This window comes from Ptychodera flava, chromosome 6, assembly GCF_041260155.1.
Source record: "Ptychodera flava strain L36383 chromosome 6, AS_Pfla_20210202, whole genome shotgun sequence".
In the NCBI taxonomy this organism is placed as follows: Eukaryota; Metazoa; Hemichordata; class Enteropneusta; family Ptychoderidae; genus Ptychodera; species Ptychodera flava.
The window spans coordinates 816,843-837,510 of NC_091933.1; the positions used below are offsets into that span (position 1 = coordinate 816,843).

The following is a 20,668-nucleotide window of genomic DNA, read 5'->3' on the forward strand; positions in this document are numbered from 1 at the left end:
AAGAAAGAAAACTTTGTATTTTGAAAAGTTTGACATATCAAGTAACCTACTGGCCAATGAAGCTCTGCAGTAAGCTGTTTGCTGAAAACAAAAATGAATGAAATTGCTGCATAATACCTGAAAATAACATTCAAAGGAAACTGAAATGGGTGTTCTATTGATTTCCAAAAATAGTTGAAAAAGAAACATTTGACAATCATCTATGGCAGAACCTAACAAATTTGATTGAAAATATTACAAGAACTCTGTAGGAAAAATTGCTAAATAAGTGACCAAGCGACCGATAGAGCTTTGCTGTGCACAGTATGTAGAAAACAAGCAATCAAGTGGCCAATTGAGCTCTGCTGTGGTATATAGAGAAAAACTATTTGTGACAAATGTGTTGATGAAGAAAGTAATTGTTGGTTTCTGAGAAAAAGATCTGTGATCCAAAATGAGACAATTGGCCCCTAAAATTAGAAATATGCACATTTTGCCACAATTTGGACAAATCAGTCCAAGGTGATAGGTCAAAAGGCTGATTTCTTTAAGGTAAAAATAATAGCAATGTTCTCTGCAAAAGCTTTCTCTGTTAACTTTTTCATTATATCGAAAATAGTGGATGATTGCAGGATTACATCTGGACTTGATTTTGATCCCATTACGAAGTGTAATATCGATGTTGTTTATGTATGTCGTGAAGATAAATCCTGGACTACATGTACTTTCATCACCAACTTGAAGTTGACTCAGAAGGGGAAATTCAAACATGGATTTTGCTGAAATTAGTGCTTGTTTCAAATGACAGTTCTGTTTAAAAAACACAGCCCATAAGGCTGTGTTCACAAATAATGATGAAGGGGCTGGAGGAATCATGATTGAAATCTTCATTTTTTTCAGATTCCCCTCAATACCTAAAAAAAATGTCAAATCTCCCCTCTATATGATACAAATTTTTCAAGTCCCCCAAGCTATCATATATCTGCATATTTATAAGGGATGTACATGCAGAATAAATAAACATGTATTGCATAGTTCTACTTGCAAATGTTGGACACTTCTTTTTTTTTTTGACACACATAAATATTCCTTAGTGGTTATAGAGATGTTGTCAACAGTTTGTAAAGTCATATTCCTAAGGCAGGTTCTTTAATTGATTCATTTTTAAATGCATCAAAGTACTTTTGGAGTTATCAGTCTCAACAGAATAGCATTAATCAAACTCTGTTTGGGTCAATGGAACCAGCTGAAGAGCACCCAAAATGACGATCATGAGAGAGTATGCATATTGTGAAGTCCTGGCTACACTTTGCCAAATAGAAAAAATTGAGCAAAGTGAAAAACCTGAGACAATTTTTTATAACAAGTCATTGTCAATGACACAGTCCCTGCCAATTATAAATTGTCAATGTGCAACAGCAAATGTGTACAAATGTGAATGTAACTGCAGTTTCAGAGTCCAGAAGCACCAAACAGGCAAAAGAATGTTTCCCTTCTCTCTTTGAATAGAAATGATGACAGATGTTGAGAGTGCCTTGTCTTCATTTAAAGCCGCCATTCTCAATCCCAGGTTTGTGCATTATTGGGTACTCCATCCTGTCAACATAGTATCATTTTCATTGTTTTGCGTCAAACGCCGCTATATTAGTAGATTTACAAACAAAAATTCATGTCGAACATCGATGAGTATGTCGGAGTACGTACATTTTGGCATGAGGTGTTTTCACCATACTTGGTGCGTTCGAGTTACAGATTTCACCGATTCCAGCACTGTATCGCTTGGCGCTGGATGCGGACAGTGTCCTCGACCATCTTCCCCCTCTACTGTCTATGCCTCGACCCACAAAATTACCAGTCAATATACTGGTATGCAAAAGATAATCGACATTAGGTACACATTCAGCTAACTCGTGTCTTACTTCGCACAAGGTTTGATTGACAGTGGTATTAAAATCCCAATCGGCGTCCCCTAGGGTCAATGTTCTCACTGGCCACGCACAATTACTAACTAAAATTGTCCCGAAAACTTATCGGTTTGTAAAATATGGAGTTGTTATGTATTGATCAGCTATTTACCCTGCTGTAGAGCATTCCCATTTCAAAATTTTCATAAAAAACACGCAAAAAACTGCAATCTTTGGAGCTCTCAGTTCAAGCTACTCGCACGGCGTCTCTTTGCATAATGAACGTCCTTTCATGTAATCCGGTATTTATAACCAATGGGCGTCTTTAAACAAATGGGATCAGAACATGGAAAATACACTAAATTTAATGGCTGTTGAGGGTACTATCACATACAATCTTTAGCGACTACTTGATTCTGTTCAAACTGTTATGAATGTTTCCACCACGATGAGAAAACCAGTCAAAAATATTTGACTGGTTTGCAGACGTAAATTTTCTCATCACCAAACTTTGGTAAACCTTAGTCACTTGGTACATCAAATATGACAATTTTCTGAGTAATGGTTTCGGAGAGGTAATGGAACTTTGTTTGCGAAGACAGATAACAGACGATGGATGTTGATGGATAAACAAACTATCTCATAAGCTCTGTGTCTCTGATATTAATGAAGCTAAAATACTAAAGTAGAGTCTTGTTCTAACTATGAGTTTTTTGGGCGTTGCAGGGTCTATGCTGAAGCTTTGCAAATACAGGGGATTAGCCCGAGAGTACTGTGAGCGTCCACACGCGTAAGTGTAGGCCTTTGTTTTGAAACTGACGCCGACCTAAACGCTCTGTATGGTCATATTGGACATCAACATAAACAAATTAAGATGGCGGACGTCGAGAACACATGTCTCCAGTTTCTACTTCAAGATATGCGTTCTAGACGACTTCGCCATAGAATTCATGACCATTTTGACTGTCTAGAAGTGTTCAATGTAAATCCACAAATCGAAAATTCATCGGCTTTTCGCCGACATCACGTTTCAAGAATTAGAACTGAAAATCAAACGTGAACACACAACAAAAATATCACTGTGGTGTAGATTCAGAGACGATATTTTCCTAATTTTTATTGGAACAGAACACGAACTCCACGAATTCATAACAATAATTAACAAAATGCATCCTACTTTCAAATTTTCATATGAAAGTTCTTCACACGAAATAACATATCTTGACCTAGTCATTTACAAAGGTCAACGATACAACAACGAAAACATACTAGACACTAGAACGCACACAAAACCAACAAATGCATTCCAGTTCTTACACAGGGAATCATGTCATCCAAAATCAACATTCAAGGGCCTTATCAAAGGCAAAACATTAAGGTACATGAGGACATGCAAAAACGAAGAGGACTTTAACAACAAAGTCAAAACATTTAATGAAAAATTACTACAATGCAACGAAGATATCCACAACAAGAAATATCGCACATCAATGCGGAAACAGATTGCGCAACACGAAGAACACATTTAAATCACAAACAAACACATAACAACAACACTGAAAAAGTGATATTTTCAACCACATATAGCCCACATATCAAAATAAAAGACATCAAACAAACACTCCTGAAGAACTGGGAAGAAATAGAAAAAGACCAAACACTAAAGTCCAAAATAATTTATTCACGATGAAACCGATCATCGCATACAAAAGAAATCCAAACACTGGCGACACACTCATAAATGCACAAGTACACAATCTTACAGAAAAGCCCGAACAAAATGAAACACGACAAACTGACCCAAATGTAAGTATTCTACTACACGGACAAGTTTTAAGCCACAAACAGTGAAACAACAATCCAAGGAGAGCAAGTACCAACAAGCGACCTAGCGGCCGATATAGCTCCGCTGTGTTTATGTAGAGAATAACTATTTTCGACACATGTTGATGAAGAAGGTGGAAATCTTTGATAGCTCAATGCAGTGGCCAGAGAAAAGTGGCTAAAATAGCTGCAAAAATACACAATTGAAGATTTCATCATAGTTTGAATATATCACATCAGATCATCCCTAAGAACATGTCAACCAAAGTTATCTGATGAGTAGTTTTTTGAGAATAAAATTTTTCTGACCAAAAATGGCAACAATTTCCCCCAAAAATAAAAATTGCAGATTTCATCATAATTTCCATTAATATCATTATGTTCATCTGTAGGACTTGTATACCAAATTGCAAAGCTATCAGATGAGTATTTTGGAAATACACATTTTTTAACCAAAAATGGCAAAAATTGCCCCAAAAATACAAAATTACAGATTTCACCATAATTTCAATATATATTACTTAGCTCATCTGTAGAAACCTGTATACCAAATTTCAAAACTATCAGACCAGCACCTTTTGAGATATACATTTTTTGACCAAAAATGGCAAAAATTGCCTTAAAAATGCAAATTTGCATATTTCTGCACAATTTGAACAAATCTGAAATAGATCATCCCTAAGGACATATGTATGTGGATGTGGATGTTTTATTTGCATTTCAAGGCCTCCGGCCCCATTGCAAAGAGTTACATTACACAAGAAAAGTTACAGTTTGGTATGAAATAAATATAGTATGAAACAAAGTATTTACAATCGTTAGGAAAATTGATTACTAAGACATTGTTTTCGGAAATTAAATGCCTTATAAATAAATATACACAGCTTACGTATCGTTCCTTCATTTGATGATTGTAGCAAACGGTTAAATTTACAATAATTTGGATGGATATAAGTTTCACTTGAAATATAAAGTACACGAAAGTCTTTATAGGCAGGACATTCTAATAAGAAGTGAAATTCATCCTCGACTTTGTTAAGATTGCATAAGGTACAAAATCTTTCACTAGATATTATGCCCGTGTGTCTACCTTCTTCAATATTTAGTGGAAGACACCCACAACGAAAACAAGCAAACAACTGAAGAAATTTAAAATTAAGTTGAAGGGTCAAGTATTTTTCAGGTTCAAGTGCACTTTTGAAATTAACATAATTACGCATTTTTGGTTTTCCACTTATGTTAACCCACCATTGTTGTTTACAGACATCTTTTACTCTTAATTCAAACTCATATAAAAATAAATCCTTATTTCCAACTTCTTGTGCTAACCACGTATATCCAAATCCATATGAAAATAATACATGTTTCAAAGAAGTCACCCATGTCAAAGCTATCTGACTGGTAGTTTTGAAGAAGAAGATTTTTAAAGATTTTTTTACCAAAAATGACAAAAATTGAATTAAAAAATACAAATATGCAAATTTCACCGAGATTTGAACAAATCTAAATGAGGTTACCCTATGTAAACTGCATATCAAATTTCAAAGAAATCGGACAAGCGGTTTCAGAGAAGAAGATTTTTTTACCAAAAACAGCAAAAAATGCCCCAAAAATACAAATATGCAAATTTCACCACGATTTGAACAAACTTAAGTGAGGTCACCCCAAGTGAACTGCATATAAAATTTCAAAGCAATTGGACTTGTGGTTTCGGAGGAGAAGGCAATTGTTGACGGACGACGACGACGGACGACGGACGACGACGGACAACGACGGAAAATCAACCTATTTGATAAGCTCCGCGTCGCTGACAGCGGAGCTAAAAAGCGACTGAGGAGGAAACCACACACTGGTTTCGAAACATAGCGTCAAAGGATCACGCTGTCATTCGACAGCCAGATTACGGATAGGTCTTGCCATGGCTTATATCTACACCAATAGCCAAACACACAAAATTGAACAAAATGCAGAGAACGAAAAAAATAGTATAGGCGATATGTGGAGCTGCTTTCCCTTTATTATATGATTGAACTCACAGCAGCAACTGAAAAAGGTTGTAGGTCACATCCAAAATGTGCCCAAAAGTCGCCGTTTGGGGGCGTTTTTCGCCGTTGTTTATTTCGATGCGTTCACACGGACTCAAGCCCTGAAGTTAAGTCTGACCTCGGACTCAGGTCCACCCCTCGACTCCGTCCTAAATTAACCCCTTGACTACCTATGGCGCCGGATATATCCGGCGCCATATTGAATTACCATATACCTTAAGTGCCAGAAATATCCGGCACAGTTAAATAGGCGTATTTGCTTCGTTTTTGTCGCTAAAAATCCCATAATTTCGGCGTCGGCACGCAGCACGACTAAGATTGATGTATTACGATCTGGCCTGAATGTGATTGCGCCCCCGTACGTCCGAGTATGGCCAAAATCCGGAAGCAAATGTCGTGACCCATGACCTCGACCCTGAAAGGTCAGGCTGATCACAGAAGCGTCGCGCTGATTGTTTACAGTTTTCAGAAGTACGGACGATCGCGAAGATGTTTATGGTTTGTTTTTTTAATGAAATGAAATGTTAATTTATTGAAAACAAATGATTTGTATGTAAATATATTCTATTAACAGCAATATTCGTGAATGAAACTAGAGAAAATACAATTGTTTACTATAAGCAAGTGAAATTTTATAGCAGCCATATTATCAACATGACTGGTCACATGACTGGTCATGTGTTTGGTCATGTGATATGTTGTTCCCTAAAATGTATTTTTAAATATTGTGAATTATTTTTTGATAAATCATAACCATTTTAGATGCATGTTTCTGCAAGGAAGACATAAAGCAGGTGTTTACAAATATAAAATGTGTTGATTTTCAAATACAGAATCATGACAGATGCTGATGTTTGTGGTTCATTTACTCTGCCTTTTTTGAAAAAAATCTTAAATAGGTACATCTATGAATAAAGTAAAGGGTAGTTATTATTACATATATGTAAAGACAATGCCATGGAAATTGCAAGTGTATTCAAATTTGCGTCATTTTATGGATTCAAAACATGTCCTTATCTTCAAATATTCATATTCTGCCAACTCTGGTCACATGATGTGTCATGTGATCAGTCACGTGACCTGGAAATACAAAATTTATGTATGAAAAAGTGGGAGATTTCATGCTGATTCAGAAAATATATGGTTTATTGGTACTTACTTAATTTTTACTCTAAGCAGTGTTGATGCAATGACCACACCCAAGATTTTATCAATATTTACACAAGGGGCCTGGTATATAGGAATACATTGGCCTTGGTAGTCAAGGGGTTAACAGTGGCCTGGGGGCGTTGGGAAGTGTTCTCATTTACTTTTCTGAGTCGGACTCGGATTAGGGGCGGTGCTGGGCCACCAAAACGTTGCAGTGAGAATACCACTTAGGTTGGAAAATATTTCAAAGTGCCTCTACAGTAATTCCCATGATCTTCTAGAGATAAACATTTCCAAAAAACTACTCAGCCATACTTTAATTGAGTGTGTTAAACTGTATACATGTAAGCATGTGTGTTACTGTATAGAGCTACATGTCAGAAATTTTCGAAGGAAGATCCTCCTAAGAACAAAGCTAAGTCATATCATCGCTATTGACTTGTCAAAATACATGTATGTACGTTTTCTGACCAGGGTTTCAAAGAAGAAGTGTGGAGTTAGCGGGAGAGAGTTACTCTATCTGATAAGTTCAACATCACTGACAGTGGAGCTAAAACTGAATCTTAGTCTATTCCCTAACCAGAATATTTTTGCCTTTGGGAATTTTTGGGCCTTGGGGAGTATGGGTGAAGGCCCAAAAATCTCCGAAGACAAAGATACTCCGGTTAGTTGTTTGTAATCACAGTACAAGTTACACTTTGTTTCCTATTGTACATGGTCATTTTTGTCACAAATTTGCTGTAACTTCTGTTTAATGTTTGCAAACTAAAACAATACAAATCAGGGCTCTAAATTAACGGTAGTCCCGCGTCCACAGACTACCAACTTTTCCCTTGGGGCTACCAAAGTCCATGAAATGGTAGCCCACATGGACTACCAAAGCCTGGGACATGAAATACTTGGCGTGCGATGTCCATCACTTTGGGACAAGCTAAATACAGTCAACATGCAGTTTCATTTGTTTGAAGCAATTATCCTTTCATCTGTGAAGAGTTTTTTTTCTGGTGACTATTAAAATTTTCATTGTTATGTTGTTGTTTTCACAAGATGCAGGGTGTTTGATACTAGAATGTTGAGTTGCTTTTCCGTGTGTAGTCTTTGCATGCCAGTTTACACTATGCTGTTGGTCGGCAGCATACAAGATGTACTTGTGTCAAGTTTTGGGATTTTGATGCTGAAATTTCACAAAACTGTCACTTCTGTATCAAGAGATTGTGTAATCAGTTTGATTTGAAATAGTAATATAAAACACTGTGTCAGTTAAGCTTGGCTGAGTTTCGCTGTCTTTTATCTATGGTTGTCGATCAGTATCAATGTAAGACTCGGGTGTAACAAGGTATGCCAATTCATAAAGATCATGAGAATATTTTTTTCTGTTTTTCTTTACTCAAGTTACAATTTCTTTGGATGTATAAGCCGATTTTGAAAGTGATAGAAAGTGTACTAATGTACATAAATTAGCATAAATTAAGCGTTCATGACACATAACATGGGGTTTCTCGAGTTGAAGCCCGAAGTTTTACCGCTATTTTGTGTTGCTGAACCGGGGCTTATACTCGGACGAGTACAGTATCCCTAAACTAAAATATTCATAGACTACCAACCATTGTCACCGGGCTACAACTTCAGAAAATGGTAGCCCAAGTGGACTATCGGGGTAAAAAGTTAATTTCGAGCCCTGCAAATGATTAGTCAACAAATAAAAGAAGAGTAGCTGCAGGGTTACTGCAAGGTGGATTGGAAATATGTCACATTTGATACAGGTTTAGTAGAATTGTTAGTGTGTGTGTAATTGATCATAATTTCAATTTTTGCAATACACACCTATCTACAGGTACTAACTACCATTATGTTAAGGTAGTACACACCTTGATACAAATGGAATTCACAAAAACTGGCATCTTTGTGTTAACTCTATATGGAAAAGGTAAATTTTCGATTTTTTATTCAAAAGTAAGCAAATAAAACCTTTAGTTACTCCACGACTTTCAAGATGACCCTCTAATACAAGTGGCAGACCCAAAAAGTATTGTAAAAGTTTCAGAGTCGGAAAATTTCCCAGGCACAGTCTACGTTAAATCTTGGCTGTGACACATTTGTCTTACCTGTCCATACTTTGCAGGTGGTACATTCCCTGTGCACTGCAATTTACTCCAGCATTTCTGCTTAACATTGTAAACATATACATCATTATTTGACCTTGCTCCCCATGGAAAACTTGTACCTCCAAATAATAAAAGGTTGTTTCCACTCATTACCACTAGAATTTAGAAAGAAAGGAATAAGATGGGGTAAGTGTAGAAGTAATTTCCAAATTTGTGAGTAAAATTAGCATCGATGACACTTTGTTCACATTTGGTTAGATATGGCAGGCCTGATGAAATTATCATGCCTGAGTGAGTGTATATACAATATTTAATAGCTGCTATAGGCCTTCACTTGTAATAATCATAATGTCAAGTACATTTGAACACATTTTGATGCACCGTCCATCAAATACCATGGTGAAGTATGGAATGGTTGATAATTGTTGCAATGGACACACATAAATACAACATGATACAGCCTGGTACATCAAAATTAGTGATAAAATCTACCATACCAAAGGAAATATGCCCTCTTGTAACTGTAACATTAAATTGCATGGAATTATGGTAAACAATATATTTTGTATTTCATCAAACAGTAATATTTGAGAAAACAACTTATAATTATTATTGGCTTGGAGGTCTTTGATTGTGTTTCTGTATAAATCATCACCAACATGTAAAATTCTGACTTGCAGTTATTGGGATTTTCACCAAGTTTACAATTTTGCTACTCATTAGCATACTTTTGGTAAATGATACGTTCATTTGGACAAATTCCCATCTACAGTTGAGCATGTATCTACACACAAAATACAAAGGTGAAATGTGCAGCAGCTCTCAATCTTTTTGCAATTAGACCAGGGAATTCAAGAATGAGATATTTAGCATTTTGTTATAGATTTAAAAGCAGTACAAATTGTCACAAAATAAAATATTGCAGGTTTTGTCATAATTTGAACAAAACTGATATAGATCATCCCTAAGCACCTTCAAGTCAAATTTCGAAGCAATTGGACCAGCAATTTCAGAGATGATTTTTTTGACAAAAAAAAAAGAAAACAAATGACTTAAAAATGCATATATGGGAAGTTCACCACAATTCGAACAAGTCATCGTTGATGACACAGTCCCCACTTGTTAATGGGTATTTTGATTATAGGTCCTCAGAGAGGATAGAGTCCTCTTCATTAGGTCTGTGATAAAAATACTTTTGAATGAATTCGCTTGATACATGTCTGAGTTATGGTTCAAAATGGTCGCACAGTGGCCATATTGGATTGCATCACAAAACAAATTGATGTGCATAGCTATGACGTAGGTCAATGTCCTTGTACCAACTTTGAATAAAATCGGTTGAGATATGCCTGAGTTATGGCTCTGTACATGAAAAAATCATCATAAAATGGCCGCCTGGCGGCCATATTGGATAGTATCACAAAACAGATTGACGTACAAATGTATGACATAGGTCAATGTCCTTGTACCAACTTTGAATAAAATCGGTTGAGATATGCCTGAGTTATGGCTCTGTACATGAAAAAATCGTAATAAAATGGCCGCACAGCGGCCATTTTGGATCGTATCACAAAACAAATTGCCGTGCACAGCTATGACATTTGTCAATAAGCTTGTACCAACTTTGAATAAAATCGGTTGAAACGTGCCTGAGTAATGGCTCTTTACATGAAAAAATCGTAAATAAAATGGCCGCCTGGCGGCCATATTGGATCGTATCACAAAACAGATTGACGTGCATATCTATGACATTGGTCAATGTCCTTGAACCAACTCTGAATAAAATCGGTCGAAACATGCCTGAGTAATGGCTCTGTACATGAAAAAATTGTAATAAAATGGCCGCCTGGCGGCCATATTGGATCGTATCACAAAACAAATTGACGTGCATAGCTATGACATTGGTCGATGTCCTTGTACCAACTTTGAATAAAACCGGTTGGAACATGCCTGAGTTATGGCTCTGTACATGAAAAAATCGTAATAAAATGGCCGCCTGGCGGCCATATTGGATCGTATCACAAAACAGATTGACGTGCATATCTATGACATTGGTCGATGTCCTTGTACCAACTTTGAATAAAATCGGTTGGAACATGCCTGAGTTATGGCTCTGTACATGAAAAAATCGTAATAAAATGGCCGCCTGGCAGCCATATTGGATCGTATCACAAAACAAATTGACGTGCATCTGTATGACATATGAAGTAATCCTTCTACCAAGTTTGAATGAAATCACTCCAGGCATCTCAGAGATATCTGCGTGAACGGACGGACGCACGGACGCACGCACGCACGGACGCACGGACGCACGCACGGACATGACCAAACCTATAAGTCCCCCCGGACGGTGTCCGTGGGGACTAACAAACTTGACTAAGTTTACCCCTTGGAACATGCATACCAAGTTTCAAAGCGCTTGGACAAAAGATTTCAGAGAAGATGATTTTTTACCATAGAAGCCATTAATATGTACAATGAAAGTGAAGCAGGTTCACAATAACGTAAGATATTGAACAAGTGAGTACTCACTGGACATTGATGCTGTTTCTAAAGGAATATTGCCAGTTGAATCAAGTTCTAAAGACCAAACACCAGTGCTGAAGTTGTAATACCACAACTGGAACAAAAGGAATAATTTATTACTTGTGAAATTATCCACCCTGATAATTACAGAACTTTAACAAATTCAACAGTAATAAGTTGTGCTTTATTCAAATTACTGTAACCTTTTCAGCAATAAACCCCTACTGGTAGCTCTGGTAACAAAGTCAGGCCTGTAGGGGTTAAAGGCATCATTTTTAGGAGTGTCAGAGAGCAAAAACGCCCGGCATGATTGAAGAAGACCACCAGCACTGAACAATTTTACATATTCTCATAATCCTACGAGTTATGTTGTTTCAAAAAAAGTGTCAATCACACTGTCACTCCCAAATATTGAACAATACAAGTAGTGTTCAAAATTAAGGATTAAAAGCTACTAGTCAAAAGGACCAGGAGGCTCAGGAGCATTGTTTTATCATGGGTTTTTCTGTCTTTCAAATGCTGATTTTAGCTTTGACAACTTCTCACGCCACCACCACAGCTATGATATATTCCATACACAAGCAACTATGTCTGTGTGCAAGCAGATAGTTGTGCACAATTTCTTGACCATTTCACATCCCATACACAATCTACCAACACTTATCAATAGCCTTGTTATTATTGGAATTACTATGACCAAAAATTCCTAAAAAATTCATCTGAATACAACTGTTTTCTTAATTTTTTTTCCAAAATAAATTCCTCAAATCATTGCTTTTTTACTATCTACTGTAACTGCTGGAAAAGCTTTGGTACGGCATGTCACTATGGTCACCTCAGGCTCTGCAACTTTTGTCACATGACAAAGGCAAACTGAACAATAGTGGCTGCTTACCCTTAGTGAATGCACTGCAACACTGAATACTTCCAATCCATATTTTATTGCCTTGCACCTTTCAATACTAGGATGATGCTTGATTACAGTTATTCTACTGGTAATGACAGACCAGTATGTGGATGGCATATAAGTACATAGTGTAAAGTAAATTCCTACCTCCTTAAAGAGCTCATTTTGTAGAACAAGTGGTTCACCGTGGTAGATGACTTCATATGTTGGATTATATCCTCCAAACACATAAAAATTTGAGTTATCACAAGCACAACAATGACCACTTCTTGGATATGGTGATCTGGTTCCTGGAATACAGGAACAAAGAAAATATATCATATATGGCTTTACAGTAAATATTCTCATCCTAGAATAATAGAATATGATACATAATTTTTCATATCATAAACCAAAGACATGTTTGTGACAACAGGGCACACTGGTCTCTGTTGAAATGGGTTCTTTGGAGTAAGTACAAAAAGTACAGAAACCTTTTCAGTTTGCTGCCCAATGCCCAAAGGCAGAATTATTTCAGATGAACGATTGGAACGACAGTAGGATGACATCTTCGGGCATTGTGCTACCCACTTTACCCTGATGCATTACGAGGTTTCAGCTGTAACTGATATACTTGGCCATATTTGAAATGCAGGGTAGTGGCAGTGACTGACTCAGTGGATGTGATCAAGGTGCCTTTCTCCACCGATGTTGTGAACCAATACTTTGGTGTAGGATCCATATCCGAAACTAATGCTAATGCTGCCATTTCTAACCAACTTGGCTCAACCATTTACTTGCATATGACGGTGCTGTACTGACTTAGCTCTACAACTTTGAGTAGTAATTGTCACCTGTAACCGACTTAGTCATCATTTGGTAAGGACTTCTGGTCAGGTGTTGGCTGTTGTTGGCTTGACATGGCTTTGTAATGAAAGAACAAATCAGCCATTGATACTCATCACCTTGCAATTAACTGACATGTCTTGGTATTTGTTACCATTATGCACAAAGACATGGCAAAACAACGTAGGTTGTAAGAGCATACACTGACAATTTACCTCCGTGTCTGTCTGATAAAGAATAGTCTCTCGCTGAAATTGACTGCCAGTATCTTAGTATCGTTGTCCTAGAGCCCCACTTTCATACAGGAAGCAGGTTGTATGTTCACACTGGTATCAACTGAGTAAGGGATAACATTGTCCTCACCGCTAAATGATCCTGCTGTCCTATAAATGAAACTTGTTTGCAACAACTTTGCAAACAGGACAAAGCCTTTTGTAAATTTGGCTTCCTGGACATGATTTGGCAATATGTACGGCTAGGTTGGCAACAGTTGCAACCTGGAGAGTTGGGGAAGGACAGTCTGTTTCTGTAATAATTTCTGGCATTACTGCAAATAATTCCTGTTTAAGTATGATGAACAGGATATGAGAAACATGGTTGCAATACTTATACCAGTTCCACAACAGTATTTGCCAGAACATGTGACGAGGTTGCTTTAAGTCACTCACCTGATGTGAACTGAAAATGCTCCCATATTTAAAAGTAAATAGTATGTGCAGTTGTCTGTACATAACTTTCCTTTTCTCTGACAATAGGCCTGTCTTTCAAAGATCAACATCATTAGTAAATGTCATGAAATTTGTATGGTACAATATTAGAACCGTGTATAAAGGGAGGGGCTGGGAAAGAGAGTTAAATTCTGCCTCACTGCTGTCTAGCAGGTGTCACTCGAGATTGCACAATCTCAAGTGACACCTTTGCTGCAACAGCAGCTCGGCAGAATTCCAGTCAAACTTAAACTTCCAGGTAAGCTCCATTTTAACTTGCAAATTCTGACAGGGACATATTGCTTTTAATCGTGAAATTACAGAGAACAAAGCTTGATTCTAAGGTAAGATAAGGCAGTACCTCCATGTCTTCAGGGTCCACACACTCTAAGTCACTTAAAATTTAAGGTCTGCAAAGGATTTTTCAGCAATTTCAAGGACATTTTAGGTCCAAATTACCATTTCCCAAGTATGAATTTTCAATACATGAATTTAATATCATTTCACATACATATCAATGTAATGATGTCATGACTGATCATCATTTTCATTGTCATTTTCGAAAACTGTGGGTGAATTTCCCAGGACTTTCTAGGACTAAATTTCATTTTGAAGGACTTTTCCAGGACTTTTTATGAGGCTTTTAGATTCAAGCACTTTACAGGATCGCACGGACCCTGCAATCTTGATCTGTATCCACAAACAACTTGTAGGTATCTGAAGTACAACAATTTCTCATAATTCTGCAAAAGCCATCCTACTCTAAAAGTAACAAAAATCATGTTATTCACATTCCCTGTACGTTACAAGTTTTTCATCCATATCCTTGAAATTGAAAGTACTAGTAGGATGTATGGAGTAGATTTATGATTTCAGATGACCAGCGAGTGTGACTTATAGTCAAAATTGACTGAAAATTCTTACACTTTTACACAGGAAAAAACCTGGAAATTTGGCAGTTAATTATTAAGGATACTGGTTGTTCAATGTCATGCCTTGCATGAATTTGTTTGAGGTGCCGTGTTCAGGAGTAAAGCAATACGTCAGTGATCAAAAAACGATGACATCTGATCCACACTAGCTATTACATAACACTTACAGTGCGTTTCACATAGGTACCACAACTCAACATATCAGACAGACACAATCCACGTACAAAACACACGATTAGCTTGGGTATCATGACACATTTCAAAGCCACCGACTCGTCGATTAATTACAGTAAAAAACATGGGGCAGCTGCTGTCTGGACTGAGAGATGAACAGTTGAATAGACTTGATCTACGATGTAACTGTTTCTTTTACAATTTCAGCTAAGAGTTCAAGAGGTGAAGGTATTCTCAACAGAAACTAACTAAAACATAAGGCCAAAGTCCCTGAAGCTACTATAGACATTGATACAAAATTAAGTATTTCCTGACTGTATGAAATTATCTCACTAAGGTCATCCTAGGGACATGTAAACCAAATATTAAAGCTGTCTGACCAGCGGTTTTGAAAAAACAAGCGACTCAACAGTTGACAGAGCTCTGCTGTGTTATGTAGAGAATAACCTTTTGTGACACATGTATTGATGAAGAAGGTGGATATCTTTGATTGCTCATTTCAGGATGGCCTGACCAAAAATGGAAAAAACTCCGTAAAAATACAGATTTGCATATTTCATCAGACTATATAAGTCAATAATAGCAAATAAACGAGAGTTAATTACATTCTAATTAAAGTAAACAAGACTTGCTTAAATCAAGATTTACGTCATAAAAAAACAGCATATCTGTCAGGTTATAAAGAATCTTGAGCTGGTTATCTTTTAATATCAGTATTTTCATCCTATTAACTAAGCACATTTTAACTTTAAAATTAACATTGTAAGTAAGTTCTGTTGAATAAGTTGAGACTGTAGTACTCAGAGAAAGCACACTGAAGAGACAAATGTTTGAAACTTAAGAAGTTCAAGGTCATCAAAAGCATTATAAGAAATCATGTTACACTTTCATTGCACTGTTTACACAGATTGCATAATTGCTATAAATAGCACATGAGGAATCTTACAGTCCAGCTTTACCATAAAAACCCTATCACTTTGACCACTCTTTTAATTGACCACTCTATTTTTTTTCCTCAAAAAGTAATCTTATTTTATCCTTACCAAGTCAACCATAAATGGAAATTAGAACTTTCTCTATCTCTATTTATTTGACCACCCTATCATGACAAACTATTATGAGCAATTTCTTTTAGATAACATAAATGGTGGTTCAGAATATATCAAAGTTGGGATTCAGGAAAGTTGCCTTTACATGTTGTAATCCTCCAAGATGGTAAGCATTTCACTATGAACTGTCAAAAAAAGTTGAACTTTCTGATAATTCCACACTAAAATTATTTTGGCTTTGATGATTTCCTAATTAATTCAATTATTTAAAATCATATTAATTATTTTTTTCTGGGTGAATTGATAGGGTTTATACAGTACAAGAATTACATACAATGTAAGTCAAATTTTGACCAAAAATGACAAAAAAATTCCTTAAAAATACAGATTTGCATATTTCATCACAATAGCGCTGATCGCAAATGACGTCACTGTTCTCTCTCATTAATATGCATAAATAAACATTTGTCCGCATTTTCCGCATAAACGACGAGAATAAAACCTGCGAGTGTTAGAATGGCTATTTAGCGTCACACGTATGAATTGATGACTGAGACTAAAAGCTGCAACAACAGCCGCGCATACAACGACAAAATTTGTCCGAATTTCAGCATATTTGTCCGAAAGTCGCGCGCGTGCAGCTATATTTAGTAACAAACCCGGAATCGCGATCAACGCTATTTGAACAAATCTAAGTTGGGTTATCCCTAGGGACCTGTATACCAAATAACAAAGCTGTCTGACCAGCGGTTATGAAGAAGAAGATTTTTTACCAAAAACACCTTTTTTGGCATTAATTTGCCTATTTTCAACAATATCAAAAAATTAAAAAAAACGGTTTCTCAAAATCATATTTTTCATCTACACAACAAATATCAAATCAGTAAGTACTGCGGTTCTCAAGATATTTGAGTGGACGGACGCCTCACAAACGGACATACATACATACATACATACATACATACATACATACATACATACATACATACATACAGACTGACGACGGACGCCGGACGGATACCCATCCCAATAGCTTCTATAGACTATAGTCTATAGTAGCTAAAAAGCCACACATTGTAGATCCGTCTCTCACGCTGAGTTGCGGTACCTAGGTGAGAAACACACTGTAACTAGGGGATGAAAGGTTAAAGCATAGACCAGTAGTCTTGCTTCTACTGTACCGGTATATGGTTATAGCAGGGCCTCATAAGATACATGGTTATTTTCAAGCATGGTTACTTTTAAAGGGGAAGATGAGCCCAGTGTTCTGGTGTACAGACACTGACACTGAAAGTAACAGGGTTGTTCAGAGTTTTATTGAAATGTTATGTTGGCAGATAACTGGTGAAACTGCTTTACAATTTTGAATTTACTATAAACTGGCATTGTATATGTGAGTAGGAAATGATGGTAAGTGAACTACAAATAAATAAAGCTTTACATTGGTCAAAATAAGGGTCAACTACATGTATTATGTTTTTATGTCCTAAGTTTCATCCGATCGAAGTGCGTATCAAAGATCAACGTTTGAGGCGCTTGTCCACAAGGTACATAAAATACTATTTTATTAGCTTAGAGATTGCGACTGTAGGGCACCCTTCCGCTCCACAGTCTATCGTCTGGTACTACCATGTAAGTCGCTTCTACATCAATAGAACTATGTATACACACGCACCATGTACAGTAGAGCGGAATGAACCTATCACAGATCAGTACTTCCCAATCCTATCCCGACGCCGATGACATTGTAATGATGTAATACCAATAATATCCGTAGCTTTCCTATATTGGTTAATACATTACAATTCCCGTGGTTTTCTAATGCGACACCAGACCAGAATACCTTCACAGAGTAATAAAATTTGACACTTACTTGACTGTTTTTTGATTTTTGGAGCTAATTCAACGAGTTTACCGAATTCGAATCCAGAGGCAGCCATGGTGTTTTACTACGCATGTCAACAATGTAAAATCGTACTACACATGTGTCAATTCTGCCTATTGGATAGCTATTTATTCGATGTGCCGCTGAAAGCCAATGGGCAAGTTGTTTGCTTTCGACAGGCTTATTTGGTTGTTTACAACAATGGCGGAAAACTCAAAGACGCAGTACACCCCAGGACCTATGAAAGCACTGCTGTCGTCTTTCATACACAAGGACGCAAAGGCAGAGCGAACAACAGCTAGGTAGGTGTGTTAAAAGAGTGGAAATGGTAAGCTGATGACTGAAGTTGTGGATAGCGGTTAACTCGGTACCTACGGTCGGCCACAGCATGCAGCATACTCACACTCACAGTCACAGAGTCACACTGCATCGCATCGTCACCGTCAGTCCCCCTGGTCTAGTGGATAGAGGGACTGTATACTACTAGCCCCATACTGAGTGATACTGTAATATATATAACGTACACGTTACTTTACACTGACTACTTTGAGCGCCAGTGCTAAGCATGCAGCACGAGGGTATAATCTTGCACCTCCATTGGTAGGCTTGCGCTGGCACTAGCTGCAAAATTGTAGCTCTACGGTGGGCACACAGTCCATGTAGCCGACAATGAGATGCAAATGATATGCGGTCAAGGTCTCCTCAACTAACTTTCAGCTGGTTCTTCACTTTCTACTATTTTTTTAGTATTTTTTACAAAGGCACAGACTTATTCTACCTGCAACTTAAAACTGATAGTGATTTTGTAGCTCATTCTTTACTATTTTTCATAGTTTTTGGTAGCCGGTAACACACACTTCGTGTTCGTGTCGGCTACATGGACGATCTGCCCTACGGTGAGGCGGTCGGTGAGTTTTGGTTTTTGCGACATCGCTCACCAGTAGAGCTACAATGCCGAAGGCCCTGTAGCATACAAAATAAGCGCGTCACACATGGCGCGGCATTTTCATGTAAAATCCCACATATTTACTGCATTTGGTCGTACCGAATTATCACTACTGAAGACTAAACACTATACTACACTAACCTTGTCGTTTATGGGGTTTGTTATTACCACAGACATGTCGATCGCATTCCATAAACATTGAGCGTGCTTCTGGGAGCCGCCATTACCGGAAGTTGGTAATGGCGTCTCCAAGAAATGTTTTTGGAACGCGATCGACGTATTTGAACAAATACCAAACCCCATACACGACAAGGTGAGTGTAGTATAGTGTTTAATCTTCAGTAGTGATAAATCAGTATGAACAAATGCAGTAAATATATGGGATTTTACATCAAAATGCCGTGCCATGTGCCGCGTGCTTATTTTGTATGCTACAGGGCCTTCGGCATTGTAGCTCTACTGGTGAGCGAGGTCGCAAAAACCAAAAGTCACCGACCGCCTCACCGTAGAGCTACAATTTTGCAGCTAGCGCTGGCACTGGTACCCCTGACCGTTTCGACCCCATCAGTCCTGGTCACCTCAGTCCTCATTGAGTAGCCATGCGTACGATGCTGTGTGTCCCCGGCGTGGTAGAGGCCACGCAACGCTGTGAACACACAGCATCGTACGCAAGGCTACTCATGAAGTTACCAGAAAACCTCAATGGTCCCCTCGACCCCTCCAGAGTCCAGCCTTATGCAGATTGGACCCGAGTCAATTGGATCCCGTGATTGATCACAGTTTTACCAAATCATAAACTCATGCAATCTATACAGGCTATACCTAGTTTTATGATTGGAGTTTGATAGCAATTCACCAATTCTCTGATGACTGCAGTGTATCGGCCCTAACTCATCACGCGAACGTACTGTGTACTTACTGTACTTTACCTAGCGCTGCTTGCCGCATGGCGTTGCAATCTCTGAGTGACAGCGCAGTGTTGTATCCAGCACTGTCTAAGTGACTTTCATTGCACAATTATAAAGACCAGCAACTGCTTTAAATCGAAATAAAAAACTATGCAATACAATCTGAAATATTGTATATATGTAAGGTTTTGGGCACAACACCTGCTCTTCAGCCACTCGGTGTGAGGTCCAATCAACTTAGGTCCAATCGCCATTGGGTCCAATTGACCAGTTACGTATGAATGGACATACCAGTACATGTTTTTGATATTCAGGCTCAGTTATAACATTTGGCAAGATGTCCTTCTCCAAAGGGTCCAGACACTTCGCACCAAAACCAGTTCGCCCCAAGTACTACCTCGTGCAATGCCACTTTGCCCCGAGTACTACCTTGTACTAAAACCACTTCCCCCAAGTATAATACCATCATAATCTACCAACTCGTCCTAACACAATGATACCACGATGTATCATAATGTTGTTTTTACCCGCAACTTAAAAGCATTAATACCACGATGTATCATAATGTTGTTTTTACCCGCAACTTAAAAGCATTAATGTATCAGGACATTTTGGCTACCATGAACCATTTATTGTTACATGATACCATAAACAGTAGCATTAGAAAAAAGAAAAATGCAAACTACTAAATGCTACAAGTCATGTGCCGTGCACGGAAATGCACCATGTCATTTTCTTGAAATGTGTACTTTCAAGATTTCAGTCCTGGGATGATAGAAAGGTGAAAACTTTGGGGGGTGATT

The 20,668-nt window shown here is 37.7% G+C and overlaps 2 protein-coding genes across 4 annotated transcripts in view; one reads left to right on the forward strand and one right to left on the reverse strand.

Annotated features, from left to right (window-relative positions):
- LOC139134535 (kelch domain-containing protein 10-like) overlaps positions 1-18,514 on the reverse strand; it is a 56,489-nt gene extending 37,975 nt beyond the window's left edge. The window contains exons 1-4 of one of the 3 annotated variants that reach the window (XM_070701410.1): positions 18,387-18,514; positions 12,587-12,729; positions 11,539-11,626; positions 9,007-9,161 (exon numbers count right to left, since the gene is read on the reverse strand). In XM_070701410.1, coding sequence (XP_070557511.1) covers positions 9,007-9,161; positions 11,539-11,626; positions 12,587-12,729; positions 18,387-18,441 — 441 coding nt within the window. In that variant the 5' untranslated portion in view covers positions 18,442-18,514. Of the gene's footprint in view, positions 1-9,006; positions 9,162-11,538; positions 11,627-12,586; positions 12,730-17,999; positions 18,120-18,382 lie in introns of those variants that run through there. The other 2 variants (XM_070701411.1, XM_070701409.1) reach the window with 2 other exon arrangements.
- Positions 18,150-20,668, forward strand: part of LOC139134534 (zinc finger C3HC-type protein 1-like) — a 37,861-nt gene continuing 35,342 nt past the window's right edge. The window contains exon 1 of the mRNA XM_070701408.1: positions 18,150-18,313. Coding sequence (XP_070557509.1) covers positions 18,165-18,313 — 149 coding nt within the window. The 5' untranslated portion in view covers positions 18,150-18,164. The remainder of the gene's footprint in view (positions 18,314-20,668) is intronic.